General features: G+C 36.0%; 1 protein-coding gene and 1 long non-coding RNA gene across 8 annotated transcripts in view; both read left to right on the top strand.

The window, feature by feature from the left end:
* LOC135228497 (uncharacterized) overlaps positions 1-117 on the top strand; it is a 40119-nt gene extending 40002 nt beyond the window's left edge. Inside the window, exon 3 of the long non-coding RNA XR_010319066.1 lies at positions 15-117. This is a non-coding gene — a long non-coding RNA (uncharacterized LOC135228497). The remainder of the gene's footprint in view (positions 1-14) is intronic.
* PPP4R2 (protein phosphatase 4 regulatory subunit 2) overlaps positions 1-22925 on the top strand; it is a 78027-nt gene extending 55102 nt beyond the window's left edge. Inside the window, exons 3-10 of one of the 7 annotated variants that reach the window (XM_064275009.1) lie at positions 869-1039; positions 14159-14252; positions 16255-16292; positions 17386-17460; positions 17714-17857; positions 18575-18864; positions 19119-19274; positions 20987-22925. In XM_064275009.1, the coding sequence (XP_064131079.1) occupies positions 869-1039; positions 14159-14252; positions 16255-16292; positions 17386-17460; positions 17714-17857; positions 18575-18864; positions 19119-19274; positions 20987-21000 (982 nt within the window). In that variant the 3' untranslated portion in view covers positions 21001-22925. Of the gene's footprint in view, positions 1-164; positions 256-868; positions 1040-14158; positions 14253-16254; positions 16293-17385; positions 17461-17713; positions 17858-18574; positions 18865-19118 lie in introns of those variants that run through there. The other 6 variants (XM_064275010.1, XM_010590047.3, XM_064275008.1 and 3 more) reach the window with 6 other exon arrangements.
* Positions 22926-23868: the final 943 nt, after the last annotated feature.

The raw sequence follows: 23868 nt of genomic DNA, 5'->3' as shown, positions 1-23868 counted from the left end.
GTTGTTACTTGCAGGTGCTTGTTGGATAAAACCTATGATAACGTACCTTCTAAGTGACCTGTTGTTAGTTGCCGGAAGCCACAATGAGATCAGACTGTTGCGATCCATGGGGTTTTTTTCATTGGCAGATTTTTGGAATCAGATTGCCAGGCCTTTTTCCTAGTTTGTCTTAGTCTGGAAGCCCCTCTGAAATCTGTTTAGCATCACAGCAACATGCAGACTACCAGTGACAGATGCACGGTGGCTACAGTTGAGGTACATTGGGCCAGAAAATAATTATCTAAAAGGGGAAAGAATAAAGGAAAAATTAAAGCTTATTTTGCTATTAACAGATAAATGACAGGAAGCCTTTACTATTATATATAAACATTATAGGTTGGATATTAAAGAGTTTGGGTTTTGAAATAACTCTGACCTGTTCACTTAATTATAAATGTGACCATAGGCCAGTTTCTTAATAATCCATTTTTAACGGAACAGTAACACCTCCCTGGTTAGGTTTGTTATGAGGGAGAAAGTGAAAGTGAAATAATGTTTTAAAAATGCTAAGAATGGTACCTAGCACACAGGTAGTTCATCTTAAAGGAGCCCTGGTGGGCACAGTAAGGGCAGCCTGCTAACCAGAAGGTTTCCTAGGCTGTAATCTTTATAGAAGCAGATCGCCAGGCCTTTTCTCCCACAGAGCTGCCCGATGGTTTCTAATTGCCAACCTTAGGCCACCAGGGCTCCTACCTGTGCTGCCTACTCAGGTGTTAATTTGGTTAGCATTACGTCATGGTAAATGAAGCCAGATTTTCTGTATTTATGCTTTGTGCTCAAGAATTGTAAAACTACATGGAATTATATTTTCTTAATTTTTTGCTTGTAGGATTCAGTGGTCCCAATTTAAAGGCTATTTTATTTTCAAACTGGAGAAAGTGATGGATGATTTCAGAACTTCAGCTCCTGAACCAAGAGGCCCTCCCAACCCTAATGTCGAATATATTCCCTTTGATGAAATGAAGGAAAGAATACTGAAAATTGTCACTGGATTTAATGGGTATGCACTTAATACTATTTTAAAGGTTTACATTTTAGCAAGACATTATACTTCTTTTTTTCTTAAAGCTTTGATGTGTTTCATTGTTTTAATAATTGATTATCCCTTAGAATCAGAGGCTAAGTTCTGTGTCTTTAGTGACGTGTAGTATCTACTGATTTTTAGCTTACAAGTATTTAAAATCTTTACAGGTTGTTTGTTTCTGATTACTTGCTTTTGGTTGTCAGTGGCATTGAGACTAAGTGGGTATGACAGTGGAAACATTCATTTCTCAGGAAATGTTTTAATGGTATTATGTGTTTATACTTTGTATAGAACCTGTTTACAACAGAGATGTTACATTTCTTTTAAATGAAAAATACCAAGTTATAAAAGTTTTCTACTTAGAAAGTTTTTGTTTGAAAAAAATTTTTTTTACTTTCCCTCTTCCCCCTCAATGAGTAATCATTTTTAGCCATTTGTAAAACATTGCACTGGAAAGACAGCCCTCGCTAAAATAAAGCTGATCTTTTAAAAAGTGTTGGTGTGTCTCATACTGTGTCATTTGAAATACTTTCTTTTTAGGACTTTGCATTTTTAGGATTTCCTTTATTGATGAAAAACAAAATTTGTGAAATTGAGTTGTTCAGTATTGAGCTTGGTGTTATCAATGTGGAGTATAGAATTACCATACAGGTAGTCCCTGACTTAGGACGTTATTTGTGTTATGATGAATTGCTCTTAGGACCTATGCCCACCTTCCCCGCCTTTTGTACACCTTCTCATTAGTAGCGTGTACTACATACAGTGTTGCAGCACATAATTTGCTGATGTCATCGTTCTCATGCCTGCCCCTAAAGACAGATAAAGATCAGATACGTAAAGATGTGGGTAATAAAAAGCAATAATAATGACAGCTTAAAAAAAAAAAAAAAGATATTCAACTTACGTCAGAACCAGCTAACACGGGAGTCTTGGGAACGGAACCCTGTTGTAACCCAGGGACTATCTGTGCTAAATTTAATGGATTGGGGGATAGCTAACCGCGAATTTATACTTAAAAAAAAACCAACCAAACCCGTTGCTGTCAAGTCGATTCCAACTCATAGCGACCCTATAGGACAGAGTAGAAACTGCCCTATAGAGGTTCCAGGGAGTGCCTGGTGAATTTGAACTTTCGACCTTATGGTTAGCGGCTGTAGTAGCACTTAACCACTACGTCACCAGGGTTTCCGAATTCATACTTAGGGGTAGATTTCATTGGAAGGGGCTTCAGTTGTGAGTATTTTTAACTATCATAAATGGCCTGATTTTTTGCTTCAGGTGTTTAATCACATGGGATTAGCAACAGGACTGAGTAATAAAACTAACCTTCTTTTATATTATTCTTCTGTTTCTAAGGTTAGGAATCTTGCTTAAAATATCAATTTGTATACTTTGGTTGCAGGTCTGTTACAAGATACTTAGGAAAAATCGTAGCTCCCTTTTCAAGGTCCATCAATTATAGTTGCCCCTGTGGTCTGGTATGGGAAGGAGACTTAATTTTCATTGGGTACCGTCTTCTACTGTCAAAAATTATTTAACCATATGCATACCTTTCCTTTTCAATACTAGTTAATTAAAAAAAAAAACCCAGAAGGAAGTTGCATGCTATATGTTAGAAGTGTGTTACATAAGACTTATTATTGAACTAAATGTGTTTAAGATGACTTCTCTTAGGGATGTTTATAAATAGTGTAATTGCTATTAGGTAGTACTTAGAATTTAATAGTGATGCATCTTTTATTTCAATAAATTATGGCTACCAATAGAGTTAAAGTGAAACAGGCCAAATTTCTACCCTGTCCTGTCGGGTCGCCATGAGTCAGAATTGACTCTACAGCATTGGGTTTGATTTGGTTTTGGTTTTTGTGAATATTATACTAATTTACTTGTGTTTCTGAATTAGTAATAGCAGTTACCATTTTCAGTACTTTCAAATTAAGTTGAACTAGACACAGATATGTAGGTTATTAAATAAATCCAAATATTTGTGATTTCTTAATCTGTAAAACAGATAATTGACCTACTTCAGAAAATGATTTGAGTAGTTTTTAAATGCCTAAGCATACTTAAATGTAATTACTTTTAAAAGATTCTTCATCTTTGAACATAAGTATTTTTAACTTCTTAGGTTTTTTTAATTTGACTTTTCAGAACAGTAGTTTATAATTTTCCTCGATCATGCAAAATCCAAGTTTTTATCAGTGATACATGAAGAGTTTTTTTTTTTGATCTGTGTGATAATGTATTGATACATTGAAATGTGTCTAATCTAATCTTTTGCAAGTTTATTTTCATGTCTTGAATATGTATAGATTAGTCATAGTTTTTTTTCTTTTTTAAAAAATATTTACTGAGAGTAGTGAGTAGAAGTAGCATTTTGTTCTTTTTCAGCTACTTTGAGTATTTATCCGTTCTGGTACACCCATTAGAGCATCTTAAACTGCAAAAGTGATATATGGTCTTAGTCATTTAGTGCTGCTATAACAGAAATTCCACAAGTGGATGGATGGCTTTAGCAAAGAAAAATTTATTGTCTAACAGTCTAGTGGGCTACATGTCCAAATTCAGGCCGTTGGCTGTAGAGGAAGGCTTTTTCTCGTTGTCGGCTCTGGAGTAAGGTCCTTGGCATCAATCTTCTCTGGTCTAGGAGCTTCTCAGCACAGGAACCTCCAGTCCAGAGGTTGCACTCTGCTTCTGGTACTACTTTCGTGGTCGTATGAGGTCCCCGTCTCTCTGCCCACTTGTCTTTTATATCTCAAAATAGATTGGCTTAAGACACAATCTGATCTTGTAGATCTAGTCAACATAATTGCCGTTAATCCATATCATTAACATCATAGTGATAGGATTTACAACACATGGGAAAATCACATCAGATGGCAAAATGGTGGACAGTCATCAGATATTGAGAGTCATGACCTAGCCAAGTTGACAGATTATTTTTGGAGGACACAGTTCAATCCATGACATGTGTATTCGTATTTTTTAAAAAATCCCCAAGAGTCATACAGTGATAAGAATGATAGTGGGATCATGTTATATGCTAATTGTATTTCCCTTTTAGAAGAGCTTTGACATCTTCTCTACATCATTACATTTAAAGCTACTTCTAGGCCCTGGTTGGCCCAGATGGTTAAGCACTTGACTACTAGCTCAAAGTTTGGCAATTCGAATCCACCTAGAGGAGCCTTAGAAGACAGTCTGGGCAGTCTGCTTTTGAAAGTTCACATTCTTGAAAACCTCATGGAACAGTTCTACTCCATACACGTGATCACCATGAGTTAAAATCTACTTGACGACAAGTAACAACAACAAAGCTGCTACTTTTACTTGTCTGTTAATTTGAAATGGCCACATTCTTTTCTATTACATGAACAGGTTATAATTTGCTAGTCCCCATCAATGGTGGGAATTATTTTTCTGGGTAATAGAAGCGGTGCTTACAATGAGCATCCTTGTACATATCTCCTTGTGTCGCTGAATTTCATGAATTGAACATATTATAGATTGGTTGTTGCTTTTTTTTTTTAATTTGTAGAAATGGAATTGCTAAATCAGAGTACATGCACAGTTAAAATTTTTATTGACTCTGCCAAATTGATCTTACAAAATTTATTATGCTTCCGTGGATATAAATGCAGCATATCTACATATTGGATAGTGTATTTTTTAGTATCTTTGTGTGTGGAGGGTTTGTATTTCTTTGATTGCAAGTGAGATTGAATATCTTTTTTATGTGTTAATTGGTTCTTTTATGAATTGCTCTTCCATTATCTTTTGATTTTCTCGTTGGTAAGTTTGTTGTTTTGCTTTTAATTTATAAAGCCTCTGTATTAAATGATTTATAGCATTTTGCCATGAAAAAAGTATCCATTTTCTAAAATAATTTTAGCCTACTGTCAGTATGTAAATTTCCTCCCATCAAAGCTGTAATTATTCACTTGTTTGCTTGATTTCTTGTACTGTAAGCTTCCGAAGAAAAGGGATAAATAACTGTCTTTTCCAGACAAGGTCTAGAAGAGTGAGTGTCTGAACATTATAGGTCCTCAAACAAATAATTATTGGGTGCACATATGAATAAATGAATGAAAGGAATAAAAACATTTCTAATTCTGTATTTTGTTTAATGGGCACAGAAGAATTATATAAGTTAAATACTTAAGTTCTTTAAAGTTTTGATTTAGTCATATTTTCTTGTCTTTTTAAAATTACTTTTGAACTTTAAAACATTTTTTAGGAGAAGATGGATTATAGCTACTGTCCAGAACTGAAGTTACATTTTCTTAGGTGAGAAACACTGAAAAAAAAAAAAAATCAACAACAAAACAAACTAAAAGCTTTCATGGAGTGGTCAATTAAAAGATACTTATTTCCATTTTATGCCCTCTGCTTGGGACTGTAATAAATCTGAGTATACGGGCTTACTCAGACTAGGACTCTTTATGAAGATCCTATCATAGATACCATGAGTATATATATTTTTTTTAGTAGCTAGGTGACGCATTCCTGTAATGGCACACAAAGAGAGATTTTGGGGGGTAGAGATCACTTAAATTCCTAGTAGTTTTAAGACGGTATCATTTGATGCCCCGTGAATTATTCAGAATGGAAGAGTAATGAATTTAAAATTAATCACTTAAGTTGTGCCACTCTTTTGACAATGCCGTTAGATCTGAGACCTCCCTAATATAAGCAGTAAGTCATACTCATGGGTAAGTAGACAGTTAAGTGTGCTCGGTGGCTACCTGAAAGATCAGTAGTTTGAACCCACCAGCAGCTCAGTGGAAGAAAAGACCTGGAGATCTGCTTCTGTAAACAGCGTAGGAAACCCTAAGGGGCAGTTTTACTCTGTCCTATAGGGTCGCTATGAGTCAGAATCGACTTGACGGCACAAAACAACGATATACGGGTATAATACGACTGGACTTAACGACGTATTTGAGTTATGATGGACCATACCTAGGACTGTCTGTTTTTTTGTTTTTTTGGCATCTTAGTAATATGTACTACATACAATGTTGTACCCCGTAATTTGCTGATTTTTCGTCATTCTCATGCCAACTTCCCAAAACAAAGATTGAATTTATAAAGATACTTATAATAAAAGGCAATAATAATAAAGACTAAAAAGTATTCGGCTTACATCAGAACCTACTTACGATGGAGTCATTGGAACAGGAACCCCGTTGTAAGTCAGGGACTAGCTGTATATGTTAAAGGAACTTTGATGGCACAGTGGTTAAGAGCTGGACTCCTAACCAGAAGGTTGGCTGTTCAAGCTCACCAGTTGGTCCAGGGGAGAAGAAACCTCGACTATCTGTTCTAGTAAAGATTGCAACCTTGGAAACCCTATGGGGGCAGCTCTGATCTGTCGTACAGGGTCGTTATGAGTTGGAATCAACTCGACAGCATACAACAACATGTATATATAAGGGGATTTGGAAAAAGTTTGTTTAGCTTTTAATTTGCGCAACGATTTGATGCCTAAAAATCTTTTAATTATCTCTAAGGCAGGTAGTCAGTTAAGCTGAGAGGACTGCATATTTTTTGGTATGGTGGTTTTTCTGACCAATTTCTTCTCTAAAGTTATTTTGATGTACAAGTCTTTTCTCCTGTAGAGTGACTGGTGAGTTCAAACTGCCGACTTTTCAGTAAGCAGCAGAGCTGCTTAACCACAGTACCACAAGGGATCCTTTCTCTTAGCATAGCTAATTGAAAATGGGCATTATTTAGTAGCTTCCCCCTGTACTCCCACCTTGCCTTGCTCAGCAGTAATATGGTTTGAAATGATGCTCTCTAATAAAATTTTTGAAACTAGCAGAAAGCTAATTAATTTTTTCTTTATTTGATGTGAGTAAAATAAAGAGACTACAGTAGGCACTTGAAGAGGAGATTAACTTGATTAAAAACTTTGACAGTTGCTGTAGATTTGTTTTGAAATGGGGATTGGTATAGACGTTAGTTTACTTGAAGTGTGTGCATATGAATATTTATGTGTGTGTGTTTATACAAATGTTATGACCTGAACCTGAGTGCAGAAAAGGCATATCACTTCAGGTGAAGATAATATTATAAGATTGCAGTGGCATTTCTGATTTTGTAAGACCTAACAGTAAGCAAAACTATGAGTCCAGTCAGCCTTTGATAACAGATGTGTAAGTTTGTTTCCACTTAAATAGTTCAGGTCAGACTAAGTATTTCTTTTAACTGAGAAACAGCTAGTGTGGCCCTTTATAGTCAGAAAATAAGGACGTGTCCCCAGGCCAAAGTAAAAAAATCTTTATGCATAAAACAAAACAAAAATTGGCTATTTTAATTTTCTTATAGAATTTCTGAGTTTATGGTCATCTCTTTAGCTTTTTGCCCTTATAGCCTCTGTGTTGTATTTTGTTTTCCTTTATCTTTTTCATGAGGGAACTTGAGGTAGTTAATTGATTTTTTTAGCTTAGAATCTAAATGAAATGATGTACATGTCTATTTTTTTAGGGCGTTCTTTCTAACTTAATACCTGAATATATATATATTCAGAATATTTGTGTATCTTAATGATAAAACATTTAAACAGACTAAGAAATTTTAGTCAAACTATAATCTCAGGTTAAAATACAAAACGAAATAATTTCGTGTTTAGCTTTACTGTTTAAAGTTCGTATGTTTTCAAATAACATTGAATTGCTACTTTATGCCTGGATATGTTTCTCTGATACTCAGTTTTCTTGATGATATTTGAATTCCTTTGACATACACAAGACTTGGACTTTATTTTTTAAATCATTAAATGGGGACAGAATACAGTCGGTTTTGGATATATAGCCAATGCAAAACATGTGTTCCTATTAATCGGGGCTAATTGCTTTTTGTGGAATTAAAAGGATTTTTTGTGTGTGTATGTGTAATTTGACTAGTATTTCCTTGTTTATTATTCAGTTCAGGGACTTTGCTGAGGATACAAGATGAGTAAGGGAGCAGGAACATGACTTGAATCCAGGAATTCCAATTCCAGACTCTTTGCTCTTTCCCAAGTGAGGTGACGTCCTTCTAATTAAAAGGAATATTTTTAAAGACAGAGACACTTGGCTTTGTTTTGCCCTAGTTGGTTTTTGGTGTATTTGTGCCTTCCTGCCATCTCCATTAAATGGTAGATGGGATTAGGATGATAGGTATAGGAACTTAGATTTATTGAGCACTTTCTAAAATACTTCAAACACTGTTAAGTAGTTTCTGTACATTATGTCACATTTCTTGTCAGGTGCTGTCCAGTCAGTTCCAATTCCTAGAGACCCTGTGTACAACCGAATGAGACACTGCCTGGTCCTGCGCCATGCCCACAACCGTTCTTATGCTTGAGTTCCTTGTTGCAGCCACTGTGTCAGTCTGTCTTGTTGAGGGGCTTCCTCTTTTTCACTGACCCTGTACTTTACCAAGCTTGATGTCCTTCTCCAGGGACTGATCCCTCCTGATCACATGTCCAAAATATGTGTGTGAGACATAGTCTCACCATTCTTGCTTCTAATGAGCATTGTGGTTGTACTTCTTCCAAGACACATTTGTTTGTTCTTTTCACAGCCCATGGTATGTATATTCATTATTCTTTGCCAGCACCAGAATTGAAAGGTGTCAATTCTTTGGTCTTCCTTATTCATTGTCACATTTAGTCCTCATGATAATCCTAATGAGGAGTGCATTTTGAGAATGGAATCCTTGTCTTCCAGATGAAGGCATGAAGGCATAGAGATAAAAATTCAGCTTCGCCAAGGTTTCTCAGTGGGCTAACCAGTACTTTTAGCCAAACCATACTGCCTTATAAATGTGTACATTAAAAGTGGACTGATTGACAATTGTCTGTAGTGTTTCTAAGTAATATCATTTGACAGTACCTGTTACGTTTGGGTCCTTTACTTAATGGTCTCTTTCTCTTAAAAAAGAAAAAAAATGTTACAGGGATCACAGTAGAGGGTCCCAGATAGAGCTGGAGAAGAATGTAGAACAAAATTCTAACTTACAAAAAAAGACCAGACTTACTGGCCTGACAAGAGACTGGAGAAACACCAAGACTATGGCCCCAGGACACCCTTTTAGCTCAGTAATGAAGTCACTCCTGAGGTTCACCCTTCAGCCAAAGATTAGACAGTCCCATAAAACAAGAGGAGACTAAAGGGGCACACCAGCCCAGGGGCAAGGATAAGAAGGCAGGAGGGGACAGGAAAGTTGGTAATAGGGAAGCCAAGGGTGAGAAAGGAGAGTGTTGACATGTTGTGGGGTTCTTAACCAGTGTCATAAAACAAAATGTATACTAACTGTTTAATGAGAAGCTAATTTGCTCTGTAAACCTTCATCTAAAGTACAATTTAAAAAAATTGTTTTTATTCAATCCTGTAGGCAAATACTTAAAAAAAAAAAAAAAGCTAAGCCAAAACTAAACCTGTGCCATCAGGCTGATTCTGACTCCCGGTGATCCCGGGTGTGTCAGTAGAATTTTGCTCCATGGGTTTTCAGTGGCTGATTTTTTCCAAAATAGATCATCAGGCCTTCCTTCAGAGGCACCTCTGGGTAGACTTGAACCTCCGACCTTTTGGTTAGCAGTGGAGTGGCTTAGTAGTTGGTGCCACTGAAGGACCCCAGAATGCCAGCTAATAATGGCCTTTTTTTTTAGTTCTTTCCGTTCCTTATATAATTGTATTTGTCTTAAAAAAAAAAAAAAATTTTTTTTTTTTTTTTTTAATGATATGGGCAGGTATCTCACTGCAGAGTAAACTGAGAACATTTTATTTGAAATTTTAATCCAGAATGTTTTTGTACAAGGTTATTTTACTATACCCTTTTGCTAGTTAACACGTGTTCACCTGCCTCCAATTTAGGGATTATGGTTCAGGTTTTTCACTGAGAGTTAGTAGTGTGCATGTTTAAAATCTTTTGTCCATTTTTGCTTTTTATTCTTCTAAATATCTTCCTCATTAATATGTGTGTCCTAGCTAGTGATTTTTATTGAGAAAAGCTTTATTATTTTTAGAAGTTGGAATAAACTGTTTTGTGTGCAATGTCTAATCAAAGAGTAACAGAGAGCAAAACTTTATTAAAAAAAAGAAAAACCCCAGACTCTTTGCTGTCAAGGCGAGTCTAACTCATAGCGACCCTATAAGTCAGAGCAAAACGGCCCCATACAGTTTCCAAGGAATGCCTGGTGGATTCAAACTGCCGACCTTTGGTTGGCACCTGAGCTCTTAACGACTACGCCACCAGGGTTGCCAAACTTCATATAAGTTATACTAAATGAAATTATTTCTGACTGGTTTATGTTCGTTCTTCTTACTCATTGTTTTTAAAGACGTAACTCAAATTAAGTGTGCCCGGTTCATGCTTACTTCCCTGGCATACGGTTTATTCTGTCTCCATAGCATCCTGTACACAACTTCACTCACATGTTATTGTAATTATGTACATTTGTCGGCTCTGCTATTGAGCAGTTGTGGGGTTTTGTATCTACTGGTTGTTAGTTGTTGTAGAGTGAGCGCCAACTCATGGTGACCCTATGTATAACAGAACGAAACATTGCCTGTCCTGTGCCATCTTCACACCCGTTGGTCTGCTCGAGTCCGTTTTTGTGGTCACTGTGTATTTTGAGTGCCTTCCAATCTAGGGGGCTCATCTTCCAGCCTTATATCCAACACTGTTTTGTGATTCATAGGATTTTCACTGGCTAATTTTTGAAAGTAGATCACAGGGCCTTTCTTCCTTGATCTTTCTTAGTCTGGCAGCTCCACTGAAACCTGTCTACCGTGAATGACCTTGCTGGTGTCTGAAATACCAGCAACATAGCTTCCAGCGTTATAGTGACATGTAAGCCACCGCAGTAGGATGAGCTGTCAGGTGGTGGTGAAGCTTATAGTAGGCTTTCGTGTTCATGAAAAAGGTTAAAAACTACAAACTCTATGCAAAGAACGCAGTTGCAAGAAAATTATCGTAATATTTCTAGTGGATACTTTTATTTACAGGTAATGTTTAATTATATTTTAGACAATCCATGTGAGGAAGAGGAGTGTTGTATGACATTTTAGTGCCATCTATTGGACAGTTGGCAAAATGACATTAGAAGTTTCTGGAAGTATCTGAGGAATGAGAATTCATGTTATCATAAGCTGTTAGTGCTGGCATTGCTGTGTGAACGTGTGCTGTTGTTCCCCCCCCCCCAAAAACAGTGTAAATATTCACCAAAAAAAAAAACCCAAACCCACTGCCGTTGAGTCGATGCCAACTCATAGTGACCCTGTAGGACAGAGTAGAATTGCCCCATAGAGGTTCCAAGAAGCACCTGATGGATTTGAACTGCCAGCATCTTGGTTAGCAGCCGTAGCACTTAACCACTGTACCACCAGGGTTTCCAATTTTAATTTAAGAAAACAAAAAACTTTTGGCCTAGGAAACAATTTTAATTGGAAGAAAAAACATAAGTAGGCAATATTTGTCAGTTAAGTATTTGAATATCTGAATACTTGGTGCTTTTTTATTGTTGAGTAATGTATAAACTGTTTTAATTACAGTATCAGTATGAAATATTTGGAGTCACTGAATGACACAAATGCTGAAGTGCTCAGCTAATAACCAAAAGGTTGGTGATCGAATCCACCCAGAGGCACCTCAGAAGAAAGGCCTGGCAATCTACTTCAGAAAAATCAATCATTGAAGACCCTGTGGAGCACTGTTCTACTCTGACACATGTGGGGTCGCTGTGAGTCAGAATTGACTCAATGGCAGCTTGTTTTTTTGGCTTATGAGACATTCAATAAGGAATAATACAGGTGTGGTCTGTGTGTTTTAGGTTTGGAGAGTGAAGTAGAAGAAGGGTTAAGGTGCAGGCATACCACTAATATTCTAAAATCCATGATGATCCTGTGTTTCAGATGTGTGTATATTAAAAATAAGTATTAGGCAAAATATACATGAAGAAGTCCTGCCCTTAGGCTTTCAGTCAAGTGTTGAGTAAAGACAGACAGTAAGAAACTGTTTATTATATATGTAAAAAAAAAAAAACAACCCATTGGCGCCGAGTTGATTCCAACTCATAGTGACCCTATAGGACAGAGTAGAACTGCTCCATAGGGTTTCCAAGGAGCGCCTGGTAGATTCAAACTGCTGACCTCTTGGTTAGCAGCCGTAGCTCTTAACCGCTATGCCACCAGGGTTTCCATTATATAAGTAGCTTGGTGAAACACTTGTAAAAAAATTTTTTAATGGCGTTACAGGTGTTTTGTATATTAGCTATAAATTTTACAGTTTTGTCTTTATAAGAGTAAACCATACAGATGTGTGGAAGCTTACTGTTTGGGGTAGCCCCCCCCCCTCCAAATCCACGCTTTTGCTTTCCGTGGTTTCATTCACCCGTGGTCAGCTGCCATCCACAGTGCTTATGTTCAAGTAACTCGTAACACTTAACAGTGGCCTCAGCAGTTGGGTTATGTGAAAGAAAAACTTAAAGTACTTGTAATTTGATTTTTAGTTATTGTTAATCTTTTACTCTGCCTCATTCCTACATTAAACTTTATCTTAGGTGTGTATGTATGGGAAAAAACGTACATACAGGGTTTGGCACTACCCGCATGGTTTCCGGCATCCCGCGGGGGTCTTGGAGTGAACCCCCCTTGAGTAAGGGGGGACTACTGTAGTAAAGTGGTGGCTGTGGTTGGGCTGCTTTTTTCCATTTCGGAGCTTCATAGTTCTGACAGAATACTTCATCGTGACTATTTCCAAAAGCAAGGAAAAGACGATTCTTTCAGAAAAACCCAAAGGAGTTTCCTGTAGCAGTCATGATGAACATCCAAGAAGTTCTATATTTCTGGCTTCTTAAGAATATTTGCGATGTTGGACAGACATTTCAGTTTTAGTTTGTGTTCTGTCTCTTAGAAGAACAGTAGTTTCCTCAGTTGTTTTGGATGCTAATTGAGAAAAGATGAATTCCTGGCTTCTCAAATAACAAATGTGTTTTTTTTTTTTTTTAATAAATTAATACCTGTTAAAACATTGTAAATACTGTCTTGACTTTTATAAAGAACATAATATTGATGCTAAGAGTACTGGAAGCAAATGTAGTTTATCTAATTAGGAAATAAATAATTTTTGTTAAGATTTTGTTGAGAGTGTGTGGTATAGTGCAGAAGATACGGGATCTGAAGTTATGAGAAACTGGCAATGTTACTTAGTAGCTATTTTGCGTTGTGGTAGGAGTATTGCCTCAGTGCCAGTAAGCAATGAAGGACTTTGTCAATGTTTAACTATTAATCTGAGGCACTGTGTGTGATTCTCTTTGTAAGCAGAATAAGTAGATTTGTATGGCAAACACTGAAGAGTGAACATTTATGTTTGTACTTTTTAGCTACTTGCTATCATGTGTAATGCTTAGATCTTTCCTTTTCAGTTTGTGATTCTGGTGAGTGCTAATAGTTATATAAGATTAAAACTATTTTTTATACATATAAAATGGTTTTAATTCTAATTAGTGTCGGTTTTGTATTTGCTGTGATCAAGTGAAAATTTGATTATGGTTGACAGTATTTGATAAAGTTAATAGCAATAAGGTATTTACTAAAATTTCGAGTATGTTCATGTGTATTTTAAGTTTTGATGAAGTATTTAGGTGGCATATAAGATTTTAAGTATAAAGTAAACCTTATTTGAAATACTTTTTCATTGGAGTCATTTGTCTTATTCCCGTAACAGAACATTTGGGGAAAACTTCTGTAATAAATTCTTACTTGATTACTATTTGCGTTGCCTCTCTTGTAAGCTTAAAAATGAATTTATCAGGATTTAGAATATGTATTTTTTCTTAATAATCAGTTTTCAAGTTTTCTGTTCATTTTAAATGTTCTTTTTATTAACTTTGTTAAGGCAAGGGACAGTGGCTTTCTTTTTAAGTAAAAAGACAGGTGTGGTTATTGTCTTACATTTTAAGCAGCTCATCCATTTACCCTATTGTAGCCTTTACTTCTGCAGTTTAACACACACGTGACTAGATGAAGCTTTAAATAGCAAGAGTAATAAATGTTTCTAATTTTCTTGATTATTAATGACCTCAAACTATAAAATTACATTCTTTTGCAGTATCCCATTTACTATTCAGCGACTCTGTGAACTGCTAACAGATCCAAGGAGAAACTATACAGGAACAGACAAATTTCTCAGAGGAGTAGAAAAGGTATTTATTTTATGATTGGAGTTAGATGAAATTGTAGCCTAATAGATTGCAAAAAGAACACTGAGTAAGGTCTGTTTCGGGCTGTTTTTCTTCAGGCAGGTTTGTCAGGCCTACCTGAAGGTTTCCCCAGATTGTGTTGTGTGTTTTAGAGAGGAGGGAGGGCAGAGGAGAACCGGCGTGGTCAGTTTCAGAGAAGCAGCTTATTACTGTCTTGGAAATTCACGGTACACATCAACATATTCAAGGTCCTCAGAAGGTCTACAGTTTCAAGTGTTTGCAGGAATTCATTTGCCCATGGAGTTGACTTTCTCAGGTCTGGGGTTTAAAACGAGGCACACAAGTTTGGGAAGTTACATAAAGTAGCTTTGGAGTTGGAGGATTCAGGTCACATTTAAGAGTGAGAATAGCCTTAGGTTTTTGTAGGTAAAGGGAATTGGTAAGGGGGAGAGGGTTGTTAGTAATAATGGAAGGGCATTAATGAACAAGAACATCAAGGTGCTTGATGGAATGAAAAGAAGTTAACTGGCGTGGAGTGAAGGAACGAAGGAGCCCTGTGGGAACCAGGATTGGACCAGTGGGTTGATAATTCCTTTAATTGGTGATTAATCCTAAAACATAGTCCAACGTTCATTTTGAGGTTCTGATTTAAATTTAGTTTGTTGTCCTTGGAGCAGGAGTCTAAAACTGTTGCTTAGAGATTGGCAAGAAATCTTAGGGCCTTAAAAAGCCAAAAAGCCAAACCCACTGCCATTGCTCATAGTAACCCTGTAGGACAGGGTAGAGTTGCTGCCCCATAGGGTTTCCAAGGAGCAGCTGGTGGATTCGAACTGCTGACTTTTAGTTAGCAGCTTTAGCTCTTAACCACTGTGCCACTGTTAGGGCCTTAGAGGGTTACTATGTCTTGTTGATCCTCCTTGTCTTCAATTTGGTGATCTTTGGATGAAGAGGCAGTATATCGTTGTAGTTATATCGGGGGGCTGTGCGTTCAAATCACAGCTGCAGTTCTTCATAGTTACGACCTTGGGCCGGTTACTTAATCTAAGCTTTAGTTTCCTCATCCATTAAATATGGATAATAATAGAGCTGCGAGGAAGATTAAACATAAAGCACTTATTTTGGCTCATAGTACAATTAAATTTCAATGAATATTGACTGGAAACCGTCACGTCATAGTGGTTAAGAGCTACGGCTGCTGCCTAAAAGGTTGGCAGTTGGAATCCATCAGGTGTTCCTTGGAAACTGTATGGGGCAGTTCTACTCTGTCCTATAGGGCGCTGTGGGTCAGAATTGACTCGATGGCAGCGGGTTCTTTTCATTGACTGTTTAAAGTTATTACCAGGAAGATTTTAAGTATTTTATCACAAAAAGGCTTGAGTCTTTTTTCTTGGGGTATATGGTGCTACACATCAAGCTGTGAACTGGGTACTGCTTTATAAGGAAATGAAACCCAGGTGGCATAGTGGTTAAGTGCTAAGGCTGCAAACCAAAGGGTCGGCAGTTCAAATCCACCAGGCACTTCTTGGTAACTCTGTGGGGCAGCTCTACTCTGTCCTATAGGGTCGCTATGAGTCGGAATCGACTCGATGGCACTGCCTTTGGTTTGGTTTTATAAGGAAAATCATTATAATTAGGTTTTCTTGGCATAAGTACTTTAATCTCTAAACATCTTTGGGTGACTCTATCTAAAATGAAAGAGTATGGTTCCACTCTATTACATACAGTATGTAATGTAAGGTCTCCAGAGTAACAAATTAGGGTAAAAAAATAAGACTACCAAAAAATAAATGGTTTAGTAAGATATCACATTTTGGTTTTTTGTTAGTTGTTTTAATTTTTTGTTGTTTCGTAAGGAGTTTCTATTTTCAACCATTTTCTTCTATTAGTAAGTCATAATAAATGGAAACTTAACCCATCAGGATGATTTTGACAAATTAAAATAAATTATTAAACTACGTTTGTAGTTTTTTTTTTCATATTGAATCACGGATTTTTGTTATTGCAGAATGTGATGGTTGTTAGCTGTGTTTATCCTTCTTCAGAGTAAGTATGGAGGTTTTTTCCCTATTTCTTATATACTTACTATATTCTAATTGTGTTATTCCTAATATATTAAAGTAGATTTTTTTTATCTTATATGTAATTAAGCGTAATAACATTTGTAAACACTTGTGAACCTATCATCACCCAGTCTCTGGACTAGAATATTACCAACATTATTACCTATGTGTTTCTTCAGTGAAGAGATTTGGATTAAAGAGATTGGCAATTTAATCTTAACATTGTTGGATTTATGTACTGTCTGTGACACTCTGAGCTCTGCGATCTTATCCTGGATACATTTACTAGGAATCTCTAGGGCATGATTCCTAAGTTTGGAATAGCTACTTGATGACACATCTTTTCTTTTTGGTAAAGTATTTCCAGTTATCAAGATTTATATAAGACATTAAGAAGTCATTTTAGACAGGTTTTTTTCAACCTTGGCACTATTGCTAGACCAGATTATTCTTTGTTGTAGGGTCTGTCCTGTGCATTGTTTAGCAGCATCCCTGGCCTCTGCTCTCTGGATGCTGGTAGCACCCCGCACCCACCCCACCCCACCCCCTGCAGTGACAACCAAAATGTCTTCAGGCATTGCCAGATATCCCCTGGGGAGTGAGGAATGACCCTGTTAGAACCATTAATTTAAAGTTAGACTGCCTGAGATTGCATAAAGTAAGATGGGAACAACAGTGAATTAGTTTTTAAAATTCTTTTAAGAGCATACCTGTGTTTTTAAATAAGGTACTAAGATAACCTCATAATGTCATGTGTTTCTTGGCAGAAAAACTCCTAAGAAAGGGTGTATGATAAGGAGCTGCTTAACTTTATGAAAGTTAATCAAGAGTCATTTTTCATTTAACTTTGCTAAAATGTTTTTTGTTGTGCTAATGAGTGTGAGCTATTTTGGAAAGAAGTGCAAAGTCAAATCCCCCCCTTTATACTCATGGTGTATGCCTGTTACTTCTCACAAAAGTCTTCTTGTTTAGTTCTGTGAATGTGAGAACCTTACAAAAGATCTTTTAAACCCATGAGTCTTATCAAAATTAAAGAACTTAAACCATACATAACTATGCCTTTTCTTTGTTTATAGGAAAAACAATTCCAATAGTTTAAATCGAATGAATGGTGTCATGTTTCCTGGAAATTCACCAAGTTATACTGAGAGGTGAGATTATTGATTTTCATCTGAAGAGTTCACATTTTTCTAATTTTGAGTAGCAGGTTTAATATGTATTTGAAGTTAGGCATTTTATGCAGGATATTTGATATATTTAACAGAATTAGTTAATTTGGCATCCCACAGACCTGAAAAGTCATAATTATAGCAGATACTTCTATGACATGTTTATATAAACATACTTTAGGAGGGATGCCTTTTTACCAAAATGATAAAACAATGCACATTTGTCTTACCCTAGGTCTAATATAAATGGGCCTGGAACACCCAGGCCACTTAATCGACCGAAGGTTCCTTTGTCAGCCCCCATGACGACAAATGGTTTGCCTGAGAACACAGACAGCAAAGAGTCAAACCTACAGCAAAATGAGGACAAAAATCACAGGTTTGTTATGTGATTCTATATATATATATATATTTTATTTTTTTTTTAATTCAGAAGTAATTATTAGTGGTTTTCAGCATTTATTGTACACTATTTACAATTTTTTATTTGAGGGACAAAACAGGATTTTAATGAGGTTATAGGAGCTATGGCTTCCATTTGCAGCCTCAGCACATGCTGAGGATGGGCCTAGAAAAGGCTTAAATGCTGTTTTAGGGAGATCTTCTGTATATAGGGTCTTAGGAGTTTAAGTAGTCATGCTACATTCTATTTATTTCTTATTTTTGAAAGTTACTTGAGATAAGAGCTTTGTAAATAATTTGAAATTTTGTGAATAGTTTCTCATTGTAGATCATAACAGCTGACCTTTTATTTACTTCCTAATTCAAACTCTCTGTATTACATTCAGGGAAAGAAGGTTAAGTAAGCAAGAGGCCATAGAGAGTATGTCCATATGGAGACTTGTAGTTTTATTCTAGGAAGACATTTAACTTACTGGAGAATTGAACAGAAAAGTATAAAATGCTGACTGTTTCCTAGTGGTAAATATTTATGAAACAATTTGAGTTCCCTTAAAATTATTTGTTTCTTTGTTTAGATGTTATAATTTAACTTTGACACTGAAATACTATTTAAGAAATTATTAGTCCTTAAAAGTGAGCGTGTAGGAGATGAGGAAGATAACCTTATTAATGACACTTTAAAAACCATTTACAGTGACTCTCCGACGTCTGAATCAGAAGGTTCCTCGGTGAGCCCTATAAAAAATAAACACCCAGATGAAGATGCTGTGGAAGCTGAGGGGCGTGAGGTGAAAAGACTCAGATTTGACAAGGAAGGTGAAGGAAGAGAGACAGCCAGTCAGACAGCTTCCGGTGAAGTTTCTTCAGTTAGGGTGGAAGAGACAGAAACATCACCTTCATCTCAGGATAAAGACAAAGAAAGTAGCCGTGCCAGACAGCACTGTACGGAAGAGGATGAAGACGAGGATGAAGAGGAGGAAGAAGGTATTTAGAGACCATCTGTAAAAGGGTGGAATAAGGAGATCCTCAAATTCTTGTACTTCATTTGTGCGTGAAAGAGTTTAACCTAATGGAACTCCTTATAATGCTGATGTGGGGCTTATCTCCTACCTGCATGTAGTTGCTGCTGAGTTTCAGGGGATAGGATTTGAACTGTAGAATATCACAATTCATGAAACTTAACTGTGGAAGTATTTTGAAAGTAAAATTTAACTACAACAACGTTTGCTTATTTTTAGAGTCTTTTATGACATCAAGAGAAATGGTCCCAGAAAGAAAAAATCAAGAAAAAGAATCTGATGATGCCTTAACTGTGAATGAAGAGACTTCTGAGGAAAATAATCAAATGGAGGAATCTGATCTGTCTCAAGCTGAGAAAGATTTACATTCTGAAGGTAGTGGAAATACAGGCCCTGTAAGTAGTGGTTCTGACTGCCATGAAACAGGACCGTTAGTAGGGTCCAGTTCCAGTAAAACTGGAGAGGTTCTCTCAGAGTCGTTCATGGAAAATGAGGAAGCCACAGAAGTCACAGATGAACCCATGGAACAAGACTAACTATTTAGAAACGTTTAGATGCAGTATTTTACATACAGTTCTGGTTTTACACTGTATAAGAAAAACTTTTATGTAATAAAGTGGACCTTTAGTTTTACAGGAGAAGCAGGTTGTAAAATTAAGTACTTTATGGTATAAATCCTGAAAGAGTTGTACATGTAAGAACTGTGAATATCAGCTCCTCTGGGTCCTGCTTACCGCTGACTTTTTTTGGTCTGGTCAAATCAGTGGTTTGTGTATAGATTTTTCTTTTTTTAATTTAGAATTAAAGTTTTTAAACTGGAAGGTAATAATTATAATTTTGAAAACCTTTTGGAAATTATCACATTTAGTTTATACATATGCAAGAAGGCTTTTTGTCTTGTCTCTTTCTGACAGCTCTAGCAGTTTTCATGTTTTGGTCACAGTTTCAACATTTTAACGTGTGAATTAATAGGGTTTCATGTTGGTTTCCAGATTTTATTGTTTGACTTTGTACAATGGAACTTTAAGTCATATATACGTACATACATACATATATATACACACACACACACACACATATATACATATATATATATTATTCTAAGGGGGGAAATGTTATATTTTTCTGTTTCTATAAAGAGATGAATACAGTGGATACTTTTTTATTGGTAATGATTGAGTTCACCTCTTTCAGAAGACAGTTTTCTTTCTCTTCTGAGTAATTCAGATAAAATCTGGCCCTTGTGAAACCCTGGAAATCTTAAGTCTGTTGAAAATACCAGGTTAAACACATTCCAAGAGATCTGTTCAAACTAAAATTCTTTTGTATACTTCTGAGGTGCCTGAGAAAAAGACTTCATTATTTATGAGAAAATGTGCTTTATCTTGGAAATTGTGTTCAAACATTAGCTTACTGTTTTGTAGGATGAATGCTTACGAAGCTGACATAAGACCATCTCAGAAGAACCGGACAGGTTCCTTGACCTTTTGCTTGCTTTTCTTAACATTGTGAATATTACGCATTTCTTTCTAAATTATTCTAGAGTATGCAAATGCCAATGGTATGAGACACCACTGTACTGGAAGAATTAATATATTACTTTAGTAATGTACCTGGGCTAAATGACTAAAGCTTTAGGGGTACATAGAAACCAACACAATTTGTATGACATTTTGAAGTGAATTAAATATTTTTGAACATGCTTCTTGGACAGCCAGTGTTATATTTTTCAAATGAACACAAAGCACAATGATTACTCTAAACTCAATATTTTCAAATTCACATATTTAAAGTCATGCAAGCTGCAACTTCCCTGTCAAAAATTACTGGCTGCCAAATTTATACCTGTTTCTTCAGCTGTACCTTTTGATATTTAGAATTTTTAAATTTCTGTAAAGTAGATTTTGTAGACTGTAATGTGTTCACTGCCTTTGTGAAGCGGTATATAATTGTATAATTTCTGTGTGTAAACTGAATGCTTGGGCTTTCAATACAGTATTCATATAAAGCAATAAATATTAATGTTATGAAATATTTGAGTACATTTTTATCAAAATATAGAAGATTCTTTTGTTTTTGTTTTTTAGTTTCAGATACCTGAAGTACACAGATGAACTTATAAAACTGATGCAAACAGTTTCTGACACTGTATCATATGCTGGGGTGATTGAGGGGCAAACACAAGTGTTGCATTTTGACTACTTCAATTCCTGTGACTAAGAAATACCAAACTGATGGGGCTCCGCTTGTGTTTATAGGGTAATGTACTACTGACTGACTTGACTGTCAGGTTCACAGCAGCTAGATGAAACCTTTCTGAATACGTCTAGTAGTGGAAATGGAAACTGCATATTGATTTACTGTACCCAAGAGAGATGAAAAATCAAACATTGTAATTTTTTTTAATTTTTGCAAAAATGTTAAGATGAAGCAAATTTTAAATGTGACTTTCATTTTTAGTGACCTGTCACTTTATTTTGTTGAGGGATATTTTGCCAATGAGAACAGATTTTAAACATTTTAAGTTTAGAAATTTTGAAATTTTCTTTAGACTATTTATGAAATTATTGTCAATAAACCTATTCTTTATGATTCTGAGACCTTTTGATATTTTTTATTTTAATTGTAGTGCCATGGACCATTTGTGAACAAACCAATATTGACTTTTGTTGGTTTTAAGTTGAAGATTTAGCATCATGAGTTTGAGGTCTGTGGTTTTATTTGTAAACTTGCAATTACGATTTTTGCAAGGGCAAATGTATTTCTTTATTAAATAAAGTAAAATAATGGTGAAATGTACCAAAATACCATCACTTAACTCTATGAGAGATCTGCATTTTAATCTATAGTTTACTATTTATTAGATATTCATATGTTGATCATAGATCAAACTTATTGTTGTTTATACAGATAGTTGTTGAATGCTCATGGAATATCTTTTTTAGGATAGGTGGGATATCTCTGTAGTTAAACTGGGAAACCTTGTTCAACTGGTTTAAGGTATTGATGGCCATTTGGAAGTAAATTTCCTCAAGTATGCATAGGTGCACTTACACAGACTTTGCTTAAGGAAAATGTCAGTTCTAGTAGTAACTGACTCTTGTGAATCTTTGAAAGGCTAATTTTAGGCACATGTTCTTAATATGGAAACCCTGGTGGCGTAGTGGTTAAGTGCTGTGGCTGCTGACCAAGCGGTTAGCCGTTTGAATCCGCCAGGTGCTCCTTGGAAACTCTCTTGGGCAGTTCTACTCTGTCCTGTGGGGTCGCTATGAGTCAGAATCGACTCGACAGCAGTGGATATTTGGTTTGGTCCTTAATGTACATCAAGCAAAGTCATTAAAAGATCTAAATGAAGAATAAGGACCTCAGTGATTAAAATATTATTTTTTGGCCTTGAACAGATTGTTTACCTGTTAGACTCTAGACTCTGAACCCAAAATGTAAAAATAATTTCAAGTTGTTGATGAGGAAAGCAAGAGTATATATTTAATGTGTTTTTAGCACTTTTTCTTTAAAAAAAGTAAAAGCAAATTGTCCTAGTATGCTTTTGAAAATAGATCTTTTCAATTCTGAAAACGTAGCAGCACTGAAAAAGTAGTGGAAATGTCATTTTCAATGTTGATTATTAGATAAGTTTAATTCGATTTGGGGTTATCTTAACTATACCTTTCAAAAGTGTGGGCCGAACAGTAGAGTTACCAGTCAGGGAACCATGACCTTTTTGTTTTGAAAAGGGGTCCCGGAAATCCTGGGTCAGAAAGCATGGCCTGTTAACACACTGAGGTTCAGAGTGCTTTGTTTTGCTGGTGTAGATAGGCATGTGTTTATGCATTTTTGCATTTGTAAAATCAGACAGCAATTTTTCAAATAATGTAAATGTAATATACTAGTTTACTTATAAAGGTACTTGGGCAGAATCTAATGCTGCTAAAATGTTTGATTATGAAAAATGTAACTCGTGGTAAGGATGAATTTTGCAACTTGTATAGAACCAAAGGAAATAAAAATTTGGGGTAGTGTTTCAAATTGTCTTCTCAACAGGAGTTTCTTAAATTCATTGGTTTTGATATGAAGCTCAGTTCTTTTGAGATTTGTGCTAATCGTAAAATGGATGAATGCAAAGTCACCTTGTAATTTCATATGGAATTATTAAAATTAGGTTTATTGGATTATTGGCCTAATAAGAATGCTAGTATGTATTGGTTAGAATACATCTAATATTTCACATTTAAAAAATACTCAATACACTTCAGAATTTTCTTTTATTTTAACTTGGAGCCTAGATTACTTTGCCAAATAAATGTATTATTTTCATAATGCAATAAAATATAAATTAGATGAATATCTTCATGTGTGGAATTACTTTTTTGCCATAATAGTTGGCACTCTCCCCTCCCCCCTTCACCCACCCACCTCAGATAGTCAGAATCCACAGGCCGTTTTCCAGTCTGTAGGGGCTGAAGGCTTAGCGCAGGACTTCAACATGCCTGTTCCTTGAGTGATGGCGGCAGGGTGTTTCAGCAGATACAGCTGAGTTGAGTGGACAGTTGTGGTTCTTTGTGGATAACGCAAACCTAGTTTTTGGTAAAATCAAGATTTATCATTTTAAAATTTCTCTGTTGGCATAATACGGCACTTGCATGCATAGTTCTACAACATGTGAGTTACAGTCATTTTTGAAATACCACGTTTCACACAACTACAAGGTAAGCAGCGTAGAATTCCCCCAAGGGGAGAGGATATTCCGGTTTTCACCTCTGGCTTCTTGTTCTCCTACATTGTTACACAGTAGGTGACGGCAGATGGCAGCATCTGTGGCTCCCAGCTCTGAAGATGGGAGTACTAATCAGCATGTTAGCTGGCTTAGCTAAATCTTTTCGAGTTTAGCTTCTCATTCATATCTGATCTCTAACTTATTCGCACTTAACTTTATTAACTAGGAAATGGTAGAGTTGTACGAAGTTTTGGG

The sequence above is a fragment of the Loxodonta africana genome, chromosome 22 (assembly GCF_030014295.1).
Source record: "Loxodonta africana isolate mLoxAfr1 chromosome 22, mLoxAfr1.hap2, whole genome shotgun sequence".
Classification (NCBI taxonomy): domain Eukaryota; kingdom Metazoa; phylum Chordata; class Mammalia; order Proboscidea; family Elephantidae; genus Loxodonta; species Loxodonta africana.
This window is presented reverse-complemented; position numbering and strand designations above follow the sequence as displayed.